The sequence below is a fragment of the Aethina tumida genome, chromosome 1, assembly GCF_024364675.1.
Source record: "Aethina tumida isolate Nest 87 chromosome 1, icAetTumi1.1, whole genome shotgun sequence".
Taxonomy (NCBI): domain Eukaryota; kingdom Metazoa; phylum Arthropoda; class Insecta; order Coleoptera; family Nitidulidae; genus Aethina; species Aethina tumida.
In genome coordinates this window covers 42,584,040-42,602,281 of record NC_065435.1, presented here as the reverse complement: position 1 = coordinate 42,602,281, position 18,242 = coordinate 42,584,040, and the positions used below count along the sequence as shown (strand labels likewise).

At 32.2% G+C, this 18,242-nt stretch overlaps 3 protein-coding genes across 3 annotated transcripts in view; 1 reads left to right on the top strand and 2 right to left on the bottom strand.

Moving 5' to 3' along the window:
- The window catches only part of LOC109595116 (thrombospondin type-1 domain-containing protein 4), a 124,171-nt gene that overhangs the window by 12,278 nt on the left and 93,651 nt on the right, over window positions 1-18,242 (top strand). The gene's annotated exons all lie outside the window — the stretch shown is intronic.
- Window positions 5,528-6,358, bottom strand: LOC109595120 (uncharacterized). Its single transcript, XM_020010410.2, has 2 exons — window positions 6,190-6,358; window positions 5,528-6,137 (listed from the first exon to the last, which is right to left on the bottom strand). The coding sequence occupies exons 1-2, from the start codon at window positions 6,310-6,312 to the stop codon at window positions 5,613-5,615; spliced, it is 648 nt and encodes a 215-aa protein (XP_019865969.2). The 5' UTR covers window positions 6,313-6,358; the 3' UTR covers window positions 5,528-5,612.
- LOC109595118 (uncharacterized) lies at window positions 8,242-9,599 on the bottom strand. Its single transcript, XM_020010409.2, has 2 exons — window positions 9,429-9,599; window positions 8,242-9,373 (listed from the first exon to the last, which is right to left on the bottom strand). The coding sequence occupies exons 1-2, from the start codon at window positions 9,558-9,560 to the stop codon at window positions 8,849-8,851; spliced, it is 657 nt and encodes a 218-aa protein (XP_019865968.1). The 5' UTR covers window positions 9,561-9,599; the 3' UTR covers window positions 8,242-8,848.

The following is an 18,242-nucleotide window of genomic DNA, read 5'->3' as shown; positions in this document are numbered from 1 at the left end:
CTAGTGGGTCATTAACCAGTCTAGACAATTCCTTGTGGATCTTTTGAGAAACCTGGAGATTAATAATTTAACCAGATTAATATCTACAACCATAGTATTAACAAATGTGAAGTGAATAATTTGAGTTTCCTAGATTAAATAGATTTAAAAATATCTACAATATGTGTTATTTTGACCAGTAATATTATATGGATATTTTCAGCTCCAAAAGGCCAATATATTAAATTTATTCTATTTGTTATACTCTGTTCCAAGAAATTAACGCACCACACCAATAATATATATTTGGGGAATCGTCCACAAATGTCTTCTGGAAGATTAAACAAGACTACAATAAAAAAAATTACATAATAACAGTACCAGTTTTATATTAAAATCAAGAATAATAAAAGGAAACGATTCGATTCTGTTAGTTACTTGATATTTTGAAGGAACTGAAATCTGGTACTCCATAAACTGTTTCTTTTTAGACTAAAAAAACTTTTCTTGTGACTTTGAGGTTAGGTTTTTGAAGAAATTAAGAGTATTTGCCTTAGTGGGTTATTAACCAGTCTAGAAAATTCCTTGTGGACCTTTTCAGAAACCTGGAGATTAATAATTTAGCCAGATTAATATCTAAAACCATAGTATTAACAAATGTGAAGTGACTAATTTGAATTTCCTAGATAAAATAGATTTAAAAATATCTACAATATGTTTTATTTTGACCAGTAATATTATATGGATATTTTCAGCTCCAGATTGCCAATATATTAAATTTATTTTATTTGTTATACTCTGTTCCAAGAAATTAACGCACCACACCAATAATATAAATTTAAAAATAGGTTTTTTATCCATAACTGTTACAAAAATCTTAAATAATAGTTAAAATAAATAAATAAATAAAAAGTAACAAAATTTGATGTTTATAAAAAATAAAAAATTGAACTTAATATGGAGTATTTTCACCTCTACTACGAATTATAGCCTCACATCTTTTGTTTATGCTCAAAATCTGGGTTCGAATTTCACTTTGGTCCAAATTTTCCCAAATTTCGAGTAGAAGACGCTCCACATCCTTTAAGTTATTTGGACCGTTAGGATGGTCCCTTAAACGTTTCCCACATGTTCTATTGGGTTAAGGTCTTGACTGTGAGCTGGTCAGGCCATAGCATTAATCCCAACGTTACCAAGATAATTTCTAACAACATGGGTTGTATGTATTCATGCATTATCCTGAATTGGTAAAAAATTTGGACCTATAAAAGGGGACTGGTGATAATTAAATGTTAAATTTAAAAACAATAGAAGGAAATCTATTTTAATTCAAATTCACTCATTGAATTTTGGTAATTTCTTCATATTTTGAAGGGATTGTTGCCTTCTGTACAAAAAGAAATTTCCTACCTGGGTTTACAAAGAAATTGAGTACGTTTAGAAAATAGTGGAAAAACCTATTTGTTCTCCAACAACAAAACCCACAAGTTTAATTTCTAGCGTGTTGGTGTGCGCCAATGGGTCACTAACCGACCTAACCAACTGACTGTGGATCTTTTGTTGTGGCGTTTTGAGACACATTAGGTTAAATTAATTTGAAACCATAACATCACCTAATCACATCCAAAATCCAGATTGTCGGTCATTATATTGTACATCTCATCAGAAAGTGTTTTCTCCTTTGTCATCCAGACAGTAGTGAGTTTGTCTTATTTTTAGAGGCACCTATTGTGCGGGTTAATTTTAAAAGAATCGCGTGGAAAGGACTCAGCTTTTAGAACATCACGTTTCCCGTGCTCTTTTATTGGCCATCAGGTTTATTAATAGCGTTAAAACCCGTTAATTGACGAATCGCTGTCTCCGAAATGAGTTTCGGAGATAATCTATTTTCCTACATGACCCCAATTCGGAGATTTATTTCTTGACAATTTTTAACTTTATTATTTAACATGGTTGTGACCAGTTTTACAATTTATGTGCTACCATTTAAACGTGAAATTGGACACAATGCCTATAATAAACCGATTGGTCGTCCGTAAACTGGTATTTTCTTTTTTATTATCTTGACATGTGTACCTTAATCAAACAAAGTACCCGAAATTTATTTAGACCACCCCGGTACATTAGAAACTCGAGAGTTCTAAGGTAACTGTAAATTTATTACCTTAAATAGTATAAATACACACCTACAGGCTGCGTTGGCCACTTATCGGAACTCATTTAACGTTTTCACTATTACAACTTTATCAAGTGTTTGCGTTGTTGACTTTCGGAATTTCTTCTTCAGTCTTTTTGCGTTTGTCTGTAGTAAAATAATTGGAACAGATAAATGCTGATGAGCACGAAGATCGTCCTTCCGATAACGGCTTGCTGTGTCTTTTCTTCAGTTTTGTAATTGCGCCGGCGATTTCTCAAAAGCCCAGAAGAGACTGGATAAGTATAATTAGATACGTCGAACACTTGGCCAACAAATAATTTATTGTTTTTAAATTGAAAGTAACTGATGGCATTACGAACTGATAAATCAAAATTGTTTAACTATGACGCAGCCTATTTGTCCAAATATAAGTAAAAACACGAGTGCAGCCAACACATTCAAGTCACACATTCCTCTGTATTTCATCAATCTTATCACCATCCTTCCTACCAGCTAATTGAACAGAATAACAAACTACTTATGTAATTCATAAAAAAAATCTTTTAACACTGCCATTAAAACATGTGTTAGTGTGTTTATAAATATGAAATGAAATATCGGTATCGATATAACTAAAGTTATTTTCAAATGCATTCACGATATCGAGGTCATGTGTATCTGTGTGTTCAATATGTTTGGATTCGTGTCCAAGAATGAATATTTCATGTGAATGTGATGCATTTTCATCAACAAAAAAAAAAGAGAACATTCCGAAATCCAATTAAAACAAAATAAATAAACAACAACGCACCCATTGACCTAATGGATATCAAATGCAGGTGTAGATTTATTACGGGCTTAATAAAAAATAATTTAAATGTCTCTCAGCGTTTCTGGAATGATTACGTTTCTTGCGTAGCAGAGCACATAACTAATTGCTGATGTTATTTATTACGAGCTACTGCTGTTAACGCCACTGGTTTAAATGAAGTGAATCCTTTTCATCCGTTTGCGTGTGGGATTTCATCTATGATAACATCACTTTTCTTCGTAGCGTATCACCAATTTTTAAGACATTCCATTTGAATAGTTAAATGAATTAAACATAAAAGTATACTTATAATAATTTACAGCTTGTGTTAACTTAGTTTTTTATCAGCAGCTTTTTTATGATAAAACAATCTTAAACAGTTTAATGAATTTTCTACAACTAATTAAAATAACCTTTAAAAAAAAAGAAATATGTCACTGAAATAAAGGATTTGGGGTTTTAAAACATACAAATTTATAAATAAAAATTAAATCATAGAACAAAACATTTGTGAAAGTTTGACAATAGTAATAATTAATCATTAAAGGAAGTGAGTAAGTAAGAAGACAAAGGCAAAAACAGGATAAGGGTGTTAAAACTGTTTGACCCCTATTCAATTAGTTTAATTTAATGGTTATAGGATATGGGTCAAATCACTTGTGGCTGTCGGCACAAAACGATTCGTTAAAAACGCTGCCCCATTGTTGCACTTAAAAACTCAATTAAATAGAACAAATGATTTCGTACCCGACTGGATGGGTAAATTATATAAAATTTATATCAGTTCAGAGCGCACAGCCTCCACAATGGCTTTTAAATTAAAGCTTGCAGTGCTCTCCTGCGAGCTTCCTGCTGTTTCGACCGGATCATGTTATTTTCTAGCTGCCGGTTTTCAATGTCGGCGATTCAGTCTCGACATTATATACAATTTTTTTTTCTTTGCTTTACCCGTCGAACCTCGTGGGCGTCGCACTTTGTGGGTCTCTCGCATCGTGAAAGGGGCACCATCACGAAATCATTTTTCTCGGTCTCCCTTGTCAACGGTGCCGCTTTTGCCGGTCATGAGTTATGAATTTTGTAATTCGTGGGATTTCGATGGGTTGTCGCACACTGGTTCATTGTTTTTCGTACGTCTGTAATGATACCAAAATCAATATGGCAGTCAATCAAGAATTTAGTATATTGAAATTAACTGTTAATTAATTAAATTTGGTCAAACACTTCTTGATGATAGACTTGAGATCCATTTTAAAGTTCGGTGAAACATAAGCTGAAGTCCAATGTGGATGGTACTGCAATATATTCGTGTCGTTCTTCCAACCTCCATCGTTGAAATATTTGACCGAAATTTAAATGGTCACCTCCAATTTTGATGAACCAGCCCTTGGGAATTATTACCATCATCTATCAAATAAGTGATTAAGATAATTTGTTAAAATTAATTTATTTAACTTACATTTTTCATTTGGTTGCCAATGGAATCATTTGTAGTTTGTAGTTCTGTGACAAGATTTTATTATTTTAGAAGTAATTGCTAATTATATTTAGTCAAACTACTCTTGTTAATAGACTTGAGATCATCTTAGGTGTCAGATGGAACATAGTCTGGATCCCAATGTGGATAATACCGCAATATATTCGTGTCGTTCTTCCAATCGTCATCCTTGAAATATTTGATCGCAGCTTGAAAAACTTATTCGAATTTTAATTGGTCACCTCCAATTTTGTTGAACTATCCCTTGGGAATTAGTGCCATTATCTATCAAATAAGTGAATAAGATAATTTGTTAAAATTAATTTATTTAACTTACATTTTTCATTTGGTTACCAATGGAATCATTTGTAGTTTGTAGTTCTATGGCAAGATTTTAGTAGTTTAGAAATAATTGCTAATTATATTTAGTCAAACTACTCTTGTTGATAGACTTGAGATCATCTCTGGTGTCAGCTGAAACACAGTCTGGAGTCCAATGTGGATAATACTACAACATATTCGTGTCGTTCTTCCAATCCTCATCCTTGAAATATTTGATCGCAGGTTAAAACACTTAATCGAATTTTAATTAGTCACCTCCAATTTTGTTGAACTATCCCTTGGGAATTAGTGCCATTATCTATCAAATCAGTGATTAAGATAATTTGTTAAAATTAATTTATTTAACTTACATTTTTCATTTGATTGCCAATGGAATCATTTATAGTTTGTAGTTCTGTTACAAGGTTTTAGTATTTTTGAAGTAATTGCTAATTATATTTAGTCAAACTACTCTTGTTGATAGAGTTGAGATCATCTTAGGTGTTAGATGGAACATAGTCTGGAGCCTAATGTGGATAATAGTGTAATATATTCGTGTCGTTCTTCCAATCCTCATCCTTGAAATATTTGATGGCAGCATGAAACACTTCATCGAATTTTAATTGGTCACCGCCACTGAGGTCATTGGGAATTAGTGCCATTTTAATCGTATACAAGAATTAAATACTAACAGAATTTAGTACTTAAAACTTAAATAGAATTTCTTTGGTATCCAATAATTGATAACTTATCCATTTTAATTGAATTAAATTTAACAAAATTGGGACAAACCAAAAGATGGGAATGTGTCAAAAAAATAGGTTTATTATTGTAAATTCAATACATGTATAATATAATGGCAGAGTTTAGTTCCTAACACACAAATGGAGTTAGTGCCATCCAAGAAATACGTAGATGGCGTTAATAATTTCGTTGACTTGTATGCCCATTTCAATCAGCGACTGCACAATCTTCTTAAATTCCGGAACCTTGTAACTGGTTTCAAGTGCCTTACGGGATTCCGGGCTGGACAGTTTCTCAAACATCTTCTCGTACTCCGGCGTAATCATGATGGTGCTCTCGAGTTTGTCGAAAATTTCGGTGGTCGGCATGGCTTTCCTCAAATCTTCGATGAAAGGCTTGAGATCCTTTTTAGCATCGGACGGAACGTCGTCCGGAGTCTTGACGTTGACAATGAACGACACCAAATTGTCAATGTAATTGTCCAAGTCAATGCCGGCATCCTCCAGCAAATTCTTCAAGCTAATCCAGTGCGGATGGTTCAGCAATATATCCGTGTTGTTCTTCCATTCCTCGCCTTTGAAATATTTGATCGCAGCCTGAAAGCCTTCGTCGTTTTTTAAATGTTCATTTGCAATTTTGTCGAACTGGTCCTTGGGTATTACTGCCATTATCTGTTAAACAAGTGATCAGGATTATTTGCCAAAAATAATTCATTTAACTTACATTTTCCATTTGATTTTTAATAGAGTTATTTGGAGTTTGTAATTCTGGAGTTAAAGTTACTTCGGCAAAGGCGGTGCCACAAGCAATTACGAAAATATACACGCATTCGCCTTTAATGTCCATTGTACAAAATTAGAACGTATTCGATTCGAATTCAACCGTTAATGTTATATTAGTTTTGAACGTTTCTATGACTAGTACTTTCTTGTTTCAAACAAACTCACTTGATTCCAAAAAATTGTTTGTATTGAAAATTTGTTTTAAACACATTACCATGTTTTTAACATGAAACAACTGAAAAAACGCTTACTTTTTGTTCTTTCTTACTATGGCATTAATTTGTTTAAAAAAATTGTTGTTATTGAAAATTTGTTTTAAACACGTTACCATGTTTTTAATATGAAAACAACTGAAAAAAATCGTTTACTTTTTCATCTCATTGTTACTACGGCATCAACTTACTTGTTTAAAAAAAATTTGGTATTGAAAATTTGTTTCAAACACGTTACCATGTTTTTAACATGAAACAACTGAAAAAAATCGTTTACTTTTTGATCTCACTGTTACTATGGCATCAATTTGTTTAAAAAAATTGTTGGCATTGAAAATTTGTTTTAAACACGTTACTATGGCATCAACTTACTTGATTAAAAAAATTGTTGCTATTGAAAATTTGTTTTAAACACGTTACCATGATTTTAACATGAAACAACTGAAAAAAATCGTTTACTTTTTGATCTCATTGTTACTATGGCATCAATTTGTTTAAAAAAATTGTTGGTATTGAAAATTTGTTTTAAACACGTTACCATGTTTTTAACATGAAACAACTGAAAAAAATCGTTTACTTTTTGATCTCAGTGTTACTATGGCATCAACTTACTTGTTTAAAAAAATTGTTCGTATTGAAAATTTGTTTTAAACACGTTACCATGATTTTAACATGAAACAAGTGAAAAAAATCGTTTACTTTTTGATCTTATTGTTACTATGGCATCAACTTACTTGTTTAAAAAAATTGTTGGTATTGAAAATTTGTTTTAAACACGTTACCATGTTTTTAACATGAAACAATTGAAAGAAATCGCTTACTTTTTGTTCTCACTGTTACTATGGCATCAATTTGTTTAAAAAAATTGTTCGTATTGAAAATTTGTTTTAAACACGTTACCATGTTTTTAACATGAAACAACTGAAAAAAATCGTTTACTTTTTGATCTCATTGTTACTATGGCATCAACTTACTTGTTTAAAAAAATTGTTGGTATTGAAAATTTGTTTTAAACACGTTACCATGTTTTTAACATGAAACAACTGAAAAAAATCGTTTACTTTTTGTTCTCACTGTTACTATGGCATCAACTTGTTTTAAACATTGCAGTAATTTGTTTTGTGAACTTGATTCCAGAAAATTTATAATCGGCTTTTGTTTGCAGTCGTTACTACAGTAATAAACAAAAAATGTTGAGATCAAAAAAACTTTCATATAAACAATTTTTTACACATTTAAATTCTATCTACTAATTTTACAAGATTTATAATATGTAGTTATTAGTTTTAAATGTTACCATGAGTAATATATTTTTTTATTTTAAACAACATTCTTGAAAGTTGTTTGTATTGAATAGAAACATACAATTGAATACATATTTTTTTATATTGAACTGTTTTTAGCATGAAGTAGTAACTAACTTGCTTCCAAACAAAAATTGATGGAATATTGTTTATTTTTTATTCTCACTGTTACTATTGCAGTTCTTTTATGAAAATGTTTTAAACATAGTAATTGGTTGTTCGTTACTATAGTGATAAACAAAAATTATGTTTAAAACAAAAGAATCTAGTACTATAAACAATTTTTTTACATAGATTTTAAATTTAATTCAAATCTAAATTTTATAACTTTGTATTGTGTGTTTATTTGTAATAAAAAATACTTACCTTTTTCATAATAATTTAATCACTATATATATATATATATATATATATATATATATATATATATATATATATATATTAGTACAATTTTGTAATTGAAATAAAATACAATAATTGCAGAATTTATTATGTTTTATTGAAGAAATGTATGATTGTACAGTATTACATTACAGTATAATATATATATTTTTTTACATACAATTTATTGGTAGTGGGCCTAATATACAATAAAGTCTAATAATGGTTTTGCTCCTGTTAAGACAGACATTACATTCTAACAATAGTAACAAACCTTAAAAACTAGAAAACTATTGAGCAATTGCCCTCTTCTAAAGAATACGTCAGTATATGGACTCACAACTGTTTCGTAAATCACTTAAAATTTTTTTTGGTAAATGTCCTAAGATGTTGATGTTAGTAGTATATGATTCTGATGTTATATCATGTATATAAATATATCAAAAGTTGTAAACTTAAAACGATAAAATAAACCTCTAGTAACTAAAGTGCATTTGCCGACTAGCATATAAGTTCTCAATTCTGAAATCCTGATTTAACCACTTAGTAAATTTGTTGGTAGAGTGCCGAAAGAAATCGTACATAGTATTGCCGTTCTTGTAAGGTTCAAGTAAAACATGCAAATAAAAGCAACAAATCATGAAACAAAAAATGTTCAAGGAATCAATAACATAATAATGTAATGTCTGACCTAATTGCTGAACTATTCCCATCCTAGGAATACGTACAAGGCGTTAATAATTTCCTTGACTTGGATGCCCATATCGTCTAGTGCGTCGACCATGAACTTAAATTCCGGTATGGCGCGTGCCTTCTCGACCATCGCATGGGACTTCTCGCTCGCCAATTTCTCGTAAATCTCATGGAAATGAGGGTTGTTCATAATTCTCTCGTTTAATTTGGCCAAAATCTTGGCCGTCGGCATGTGCTTCTCCAAGTCGGCCAGGAAGGGCTTCAGATCTTTCTTGGCATCGTCGGGCAGGTCCCCGGGAACGTCGGCTTTCTCCAGAAACGCTTCGATGCAACGCAAATAGACCTCCATATCGACCCCGATGGCGGACAGGAAAGCTTTGAACTCTATCCAGTCCGGGTTCGCTTTAATCCGTTCGACCGCTTTCGTCCACTGGTCGCCTTTGAAGAATCTAAGCGCAGCTTGGAAACCCGTGTCGTTTTTCGCGTGCTCGAAGGCCAGCTCGTGGAACTTCTCCTTCGGTATCATGGCGAAAATCTGCGAAACAATCAGGTTTCGGGATTGAATGTAAAATTAGATGGGGCTCCCTTACCGTCTTCATGTCCTCCTTGAAGGCGTCCTCCTTGTTCGGGCGCAAGCTGGTTGCTTTCGTCGTGGAGTGGGCTGCAAAACCATTACTAAACGCACATGCCAAAATATAAATCGATAAAATAAATCTCTTCATATTTTGGCCCTTACAATTTTTTCGTTCTACTAGCGAACAGTTTCCAAAAAGTATTTGACCAGAATGTTTGCTCGTCTCTATAATTACAACTCGGTTGTTGACTCGTTGCCCAGGTTGATTGTTTTGTTTCGTGATGAAATTGTTTTAATTTGTTGTTGTCATGGGGATCCGGCTACTTGATTTATTTGGAAGTTTTCGTTGTTATGGTTTCCCATTTTTTTGTCATGATGGTCAGCATACTAGTTTTTTTCATAGGCAGTTATTTTGGGCAATTGTTTAAACATATTGTTGTCATGGTGATCCGAAAACTTCATTTATTTGGATGTTTTCTTCGTTGTTATGGTTTCCCATTTTTTTGTCATGATGGTCAGCATACTAGTTTTTTCATAGGCAGATATTTTGGGCAATTGTTTCAACATATTGTTGTCATGGTGCTCCGGAAGCTTCATTTATTTGGATGTTTTCTTCGTTGTTATGGTTTCCAATTAATTTGTCATGATGGTCAGCATACTAGTTTTTTTCATAGGCAGATATTTTGGGCAATTGTTTCAACATATTGTTGTCATGGTGATCCGAAAACTTCATTTATTTGGATGTTTTCTTCGTTGTTATGGTTTCCCATTTTTTTGTCATGATGGTCAGCATACTAGTTTTTTTCATAGGCAGATATTTTGGGCAATTGTTTCAACATATTGTTGTCATGGTGATCCGAAAACTTCATTTATTTGGATGTTTTCTTCGTTGTTATGGTTTCCCATTTTTTTGTCATAATGGTCAGCATACTAGTTTTTTTCATGGGCAGATATTTTTGGCAATTGTTTCAACATATTTTTGTCATGGTGCTCCGGAAGCTTCATTTATTTGGATGTTTTCTTCGTTGTTATGGTTTCCCATTTTTTTGTCATGATGGTCAGCATACTAGTTTTTTTCATAGGCAGATATTTTGGGCAATTGTTTCAACATATTGTTGTCATGGTGATCCGAAAACTTCATTTATTTGGATGTTTTCTTCGTTGTTATGGTTTCCCATTTTTTTGTCATAATGGTCAGCATACTAGTTTTTTTCATAGGCAGATATTTTGGGCAATTGTTTCAACATATTGTTGTCATGGTGATCCGAAAACTTCATTTATTTGGATGTTTTCTTCGTTGTTATGGTTTCCCATTTTTTTGTCATAATGGTCAGCATACTAGTTTTTTTCATGGGCAGATATTTTTGGCAATTGTTTCAACATATTTTTGTCATGGTGCTCCGGAAGCTTCATTTATTTGGATGTTTTCTTCGTTGTTATGGTTTCCCATTTTTTTGTCATGATGGTCAGCATACTAGTTTTTTTCATAGGCAGATATTTTGGGCAATTGTTTAAACATATTGTTGTCATGGTGATCCGAAAACTTCATTTATTTGGATGTTTTCTTCGTTGTTATGGTTTCCCATTTTTTTGTCATAATGGTCAGCATACTAGTTTGTTTCATAGGCAGAAATTTTCGGCAATTGTTTCAACATATAGTTGTCATGGTGATCCGGATGTTTGATTTATTTGTTTCTTAACAGCAACCATAGACTGACGAAGCAGTTGCTTCAACTACTGTGCGAGTACGGATTTGTCATAGATTGAAACGATAAGTGTTGTAGTGTTCCGTTCCGTGTTACATAAACGATTACAACAATAGATTAAGTTGCATACAATGTTCCGTTTGCATTTGGAAAAAATGCGGCAGCAATATAAATGTCGGCGCTTATTCATCTGCAAAATGCCGCTTTGGAATTCAGCGGGAGTGCGTAGTTATGATTTTTACTTCTCGTGAATGAAAATTTATTAGTTGTTGCGAACAATAGATTTTATTACGTTGCTTCATTTCCAGAATAAATTATGATAGACCATTACGAATGGAGATTGTCGGTTATTAAGCCCTGTGACAAGTTAATTCGTTGATTCTGCCGGGGAAATTCCGGCTGTCCCAAATGAAAAATTATGCTACAAATTAAATAAATGAATTTTATAAGCTCGTTTAATTAGTTCAATATTTATCTCTCTTAATTACAAGGCTATAGTAAATAAATTTCATAATTGTGCATTAATTTGGACCTAATTTGACGTTTGAAAAATGAAACGAATGCTTAAGAAGACTTAACGTCAGATACGGGCAAGTTATCTTAATTTAAGAAATAATCCCATTCGATGATATTATGGATTATATCGGGATTAATTAAAAAAACTATAAGGAATTTTTGATAAATAACACTCGCTCCACTTAAACAGTAATTAAATTTTACCATTCATATTATAAATTAATTAAATAAAGATTATTTGCTTCTGTAGATTTTTTAATCAGATTTAATGGCAAATATTGTCCAGACACCCAACTAAGATCCAAAGTGTTTATCCAAAAATATTACAGCATTTTTACAGCTCAAAAAGACCACTATATTCTCTCCCCTTTAATTTATATACCAGTGTAATCATAATTACATCGTGACGTTTTAATTTATATAATTTTCGAATTTAGTTCCATTATCTCCGTTAATTCCCCCTCACATTAATTTTGTAATCAAAACGTCTTTTTAAATGCCCCAACGATGACTTTATTTAACCCTTTAACACACTAAATGCTGATACAAACTTGCACAAAATTGTTGACATGTGAACGTTTTTATATTCTATTAATAATAGTTATGATTTATTAAATGGTCATAAATTTTACTATAGGGTCACAAATCACATAAATGTCTTGCATTAAACGATACGTCCATTTAGTAAAGATAACACGAGAACCCAAACAATGTACATAATACAAATTTAAAAGTCCATAAAAAGACTGGTTTAAGTAAGATAACAGTTTTATACCTCCCACAATTGCTGGTAGTAAAATCGCTACAAGTTGTACAATTTGTTGCTTTAGCGAAATTAGGAAACTTATTTTCGAACCATGTCGTAAATAAATGAAACAATAAATAATTGAATTTGAACGTGGAGAAGTTAAAGGGCATTTGCTTATTTTCCTTACATCGCCCCCTGTATCGGATCTTTGTTTGAGATAAGTAGTGGGTTTTCATTAAACGTGCACAGGGAAAGTTCGTAGGGGTGAATAAAAATGTAATAAAGATCCCGCGTTCGGATTTAGCCAAAGGCAATATGACCGTCATATTACAAGGGATTAGAAGCATAAATATTGCGGAAAGAATCTAATATCATTATTTCTACGGTCGGAAAAACATATTCTAAGGAGATTATGTATACATGGGATTGTTTACTGCTTAATCCGGATTGTTTACAACATCTTTCGTTGCATGCTTGTAATTACTCACAGTTTTACTGCCATTGGAAATGATGAATACGGAAATAACTCTGCTGAAACGGACAAATTTATTAAGATGCGTTCAGTTCAATGGATTGTAAGAAAGTTCATGGGGCCACAGTTCCCTGACATTTATAAAAATGTCTGGAGAATTTGTCGACCTTTTCCATTGCATTATGAGGTAGTCCATTCGATGGCTGACAGTCTCGATATTCCGTCTAACAATCCAAATTAAGTTATAATTTACCATTGTTTCAGTCCGTTGTGCAAACGTGACGGAAAAGTAAACAATCGTGAACAATTAATTAACCGGGCTCAATTAATTTTTGTCGGCAATCCGACGTCCACCCACAACTGTACGTTATCGAAAAGGAGGATGTCGAATTCACCTCGTGGCCAAGATAAATTACACAGTATACAAAACACGTTTTGTTTTACTCAAATCACCCACAATTTTGTTTTGGATTAACATAAACGTTTACAAGTTGCTCAATTCATTAATAAATATTAGGTACCGCCAAAAGTAATTTACATTTTCAACGTTTTACTTAACTTTCTTTAAAATAACTTGTGTATGACAAATTCCATTTAACCAACAATTTTTGCCAAAGTTTAACAAGCATATTCTTGCAACGATACAATATTCAGATATTGGGATTCATGAAATGAGGTACTTATCTTCCTGGAGAAATATCTGGACTGTGGAGGATGATGCAGAATGTACCATTTAACATTTTGAAGTTTCCTTTAAGTTTCTAACTCGACATGTGGTCTTACATTGTCGTGAAGGAACAGAACGCCTTTATAATTAACCGTAGGAGGTAGTCTTTGAGGAAATGTTTCATTAACTCAATTTGTCAGCTATAGTTAGTTCCATTGATCGTTTGGCCTTTTGGTAGGTAGTCAATACGTATAATTCCATACAAAATCCTCCATACATTTAGTATATACAAAGATTTTGGGTAAAGAAGGTATTGAAGAAGGAGGTACTGTTCCACCAGGTTTAACAGCTTCAACTGATTGCCCAGAGTGGCGAGACTTGTTGTAATCATTCCATTTAACAATATTTTGATGAAATGAATTAATTACATTACACAATTTGGTAAGAAGTATAACTTAATTTCTTCATTGGTACAGAATTTTTACAACAAAACCATTAGAATCAACAATTTCTTGCCACATTTTGAAAGCAAATTTATGTCACAACATAAAAACTGGGTTATGGAAATTAGAGAAATTGGGACCTTCAAAGAGAAATATCTGGACTATGGTGGATGATTTAGGATTTCCCATTTATCATTTTGAAGCTTCCTGGATCTAAAAAAGGTGGTCTTTGAATATCCCATTCAACATCCTCCTGTAACTAAAAAAGGTGGATTTTGAGTAAAATTTTCATGAACTTGGTTAATTTGTGAGCAGTAGACATTTACTGTGATCATTTGGCTTCTTGGTAGATAGTGAACATGTAAAATTCCACACCTAATTAACCATACAGTAATCAATATTTTGAATGAAGAATTTTTCGCAGTGGTACTGTTTCACCAAACTTAATAACTTCAGGTCATTGCCCAGACTTACGAAAATTGTCGATTCCTTCGTTAGCACAGGTTTCAGGACGACTTCAACCTTGTCCATCTTCAACACCCTCTTTGCCACTTCATCACTTACATCTTCCAGAAAAGTTAAATATAAATAAAAATTTATTCAAACAAATCGTGAACCAAAAACGTAAGTGATTTTACAGTATTGCCAATCAATAATTCTTTTAGTACCCATCCATCCGCAAAATGAGACTCGCAACATTCCTTTCGCTTTCCATTTGATTGCGACCATAGAAGGTAGCACCAATTAGTGAATAATATTCCCGCGACGCTAATGAAAAACATCCGCAATTTATAAAGCCGCGATGGCGCCAAGGAAGAACATATCGTATCATGTCGAGTGTGAGGGAATGCATCGCGAAGCCGCCTCCTTTATGCAAGCGCACGTGTTCGTATCGGCACGTGGTACCACTCATTTATGGGTCATATTCTGCACGATGAATGTCAATGGACACTTATGAGTCTATGGGTCATTTACAGAACACACCAGTTTTTAATATATGTGATACACTGCGGTCTTGTATAGGTCTTACGCACCGTACCATTCAATTTTCTGTTTAATGTGGTACTGCCGGACCACCCAGCAAAATCTGGAAAGTATCGAAATTTGTGTGACCCTAACATTGCTCACAGAAACATTCCGGTTGCAACATCACCTACAACTCTGTCACTCAACGTAACAAATAATGTGCCAAATTTCATGCTTTAGCTGTGCCAATGTATTAATTTAATGTAAATTGTGCTAATTATTTCTGTGGCACATTTGCTTTGCATCTCTCTTCGTATCATAAAATAATTATCGACAACACATGTAGCAACTAGTAACGTAATTCCATTGCAGTTCAATGACTTTTGTACGTACCACCTAATGAAGTTCTTATTGTTCCCATGAAATGCACTAAATCTAATAATAACTAGGTAGTAATAAAATTTAATATGGGTTGGTGGAGTGTTGTATTTATTTTAATTAGAAAATTTGTAATTAGTTGCTGCACTGCGGGAGGTTTCTTGTAACTCTTGTAGATTACGGTAATAGTTTACTAGGAAACAGGTAAAATCTAGATGATAACATCGAAGCCCGTTTAAATGGATTTTTGCAGTGGATAATTCTAATTAAAAATTTTGTGTCGTATACTGAAGAATTTGTTTACATTGTCAGTATCTTTATAGTTGGTAATTATAAAAACAAATGTTGCATTAATACGAATTGATCTTTCATGTCTTCCTAATTGTATAATATATATTATAAATCTTCGCCTTTTACTGATAACCTACAAATGCACTACTAGTACTGGATTGATAATGGGAAAAAATATGAATGAACTCATAACTGTTTTTATCGAATTCTAATTACGTATATAAATTAAAAATGTTTCTCCATCATTTGTGATTTTTGTCATGTTTCAAGATTAACTCGTTCTTATGTCCTATTTTTAATTTTTTCTTAATACTATATGATTAGTTAAGATAACATGCATTTCCAGCTAATACACAATTTCATGCCAATTTATTTCTAATTGTATGTAACTGTACATTCACAGTTTATTTCTGTACTGGAAATAAGGACAATAGTTTATTTTTTTGTTCATTTCATTTGTTCCCTGAAAATTACCTCCGCCGTCTTGTTGAAACAATGATATATGCCCAATAAAAATGTCATAAGTTTAAACATCAAAAAGGCTGTCGGTAATATTAATTAAGTTATTAAATTTTGATATATGGGTTGCCACCCATGGTCGCCAGTGACCCCCACATACAAACGAAAATTTAATTACACGTTCTCGGTGATCACCATTCAATAATCGTTATGTTTATGTAAATTTTCAATTGCAGAATTAATTATTCACCATTGATTGTCAGGAAGATGCTTATTAAACTGCCTAAATCATATTTATTTTCTTTCCCTCTTTATATACATAAGTCGTTCCAATTCTTTGCAAAAACTTAGAATTGCATCTGGCTACTCGGAATCCGAAGCACGCCTTCAAATACTACAAAGAATTCGACCTACATCTTGCACCCAAACAAAATACTACATCTATACATGTGTACGAAGAAGTCGGATATTTAATTTAACGCAGTGCTATTTAAACATGATCGCGAATCAGAAATGCCCGTTTGCCACGAAAACAAACAATCAATCAGTGCACGAAAACTTTTTGCATACCGGCACGGTTCGAATCATTTTAAAACGTTCCCAATGATTTAACCCGATAGGGTCGTTAAACTAATAACAAACGAAATTTATGTTCATTGTTTTTGTTTCCGGAACGGCCCGCTTAAACGTTGCATCAGCGACAGTCCAACATCTATCTATACATGCACAAATTAACGATCCGATTTACAGCTTTATTCGCTCGTTGTTTATAAATTTTGTGGACAAGCCTATTACGGGATTATCGGGAAATGCATGAACTGTGATTGTTACAGACATTGATGTATTTGTATGTAGATGATTGAAAGACATGTAACATAGTAAAATAAGCGCGGATATCGAAGGAGTGGAAAGCAACAATAGGAAATTTGTAGGTGTTATTGAAATTGTACGACAAATTTCAATCTTATATTAAATAAGAGCCGAACCAAAGGGAGAAGTAAGTAGGCATCATGTGGGAACTTGTGGCAGACCAACAAATTTCATGATTTTTGTGCCTAGTTACTGACATTCGTCCACCCAGCAAAAGCAGAATTATTTGTCTTTGGTGTGTAATAATAGAAATCTGGTAATAGTTTTTCTACAATATATTGAAAGTTCAAACAGTATAAACTGTATTAACTTTACATTTTTATATTATTAACCTTTAGTTACTTAATGATCTTCCTCTTAAGTAGCATCTTTCAACGTTCTTCAGCTTCAAATGTTTTTTATATTACTTCTCAAATATTGTTATTTACAACAAATTTTCACACATTAGAGATGAAAAATTGAAAGATAGCCAAAATAATTCTCTTCTAACATCGACAAAGACAAATTGGTCTTTTACTTTTAGAATATTTCTACTATGGCAATTTTTTACAATAATTGAATTACAATATATCAGCTGCTTCTTCTTAAGAAGTATCTTTCAACGTTTACCAACTTTAAGAAAGAAAAGAAAACGTTAAAATCCTCCAATTTTGAATATTTTTTTTTTTTTTTTCATTTTTCCAAATTTTGTTGCTGATACATTTATACGATATTGAATATATACATGTATTAATTAAATTATTCAAGTAACTCATCATTGGTATTTGTAATTTAATATTTAATATCTACAATCATTTAATACTTTCTTTACTACTCATAAGAGGTGTTTTTCAAAGTTAGTCAAAATAGTATTCTTCTAACTTCAACAAAGGTAACCGTAGACTTCAAGCTTAAGCTTCAAGTTTGATCCTTTAATTTTAAAATATTGCTATTATTACAATTTTTTACAATAATTGAACTACAATCTCAATACAATAAGAATCAGCTGATATTCTTCTTAAGAAATAAATATCTTTCAACGTTTTCCAATTTTAAGAAAGAAAAGGAATGTTTCTCCAGTTTCAAATATTTCGTTTTTACTTTCCAAATATTATTGCTTATGCAGTTTTTTACAAGATATTGAATATTAAGATGTATTAATTCAATATTTCAAGACATCATTGGTATTTGTAATTTTCAAACATTTAATATGTACAATCATTTAATTCTTTCTTTGCTACTTCCAAAAGATGTCTCTCAAAGTTAGTCAAAATAATTTTCTTTCAAGTTCAATAAAGACCACCTTAATTTTTCAAGCTTAACCTTTAAAAGTTT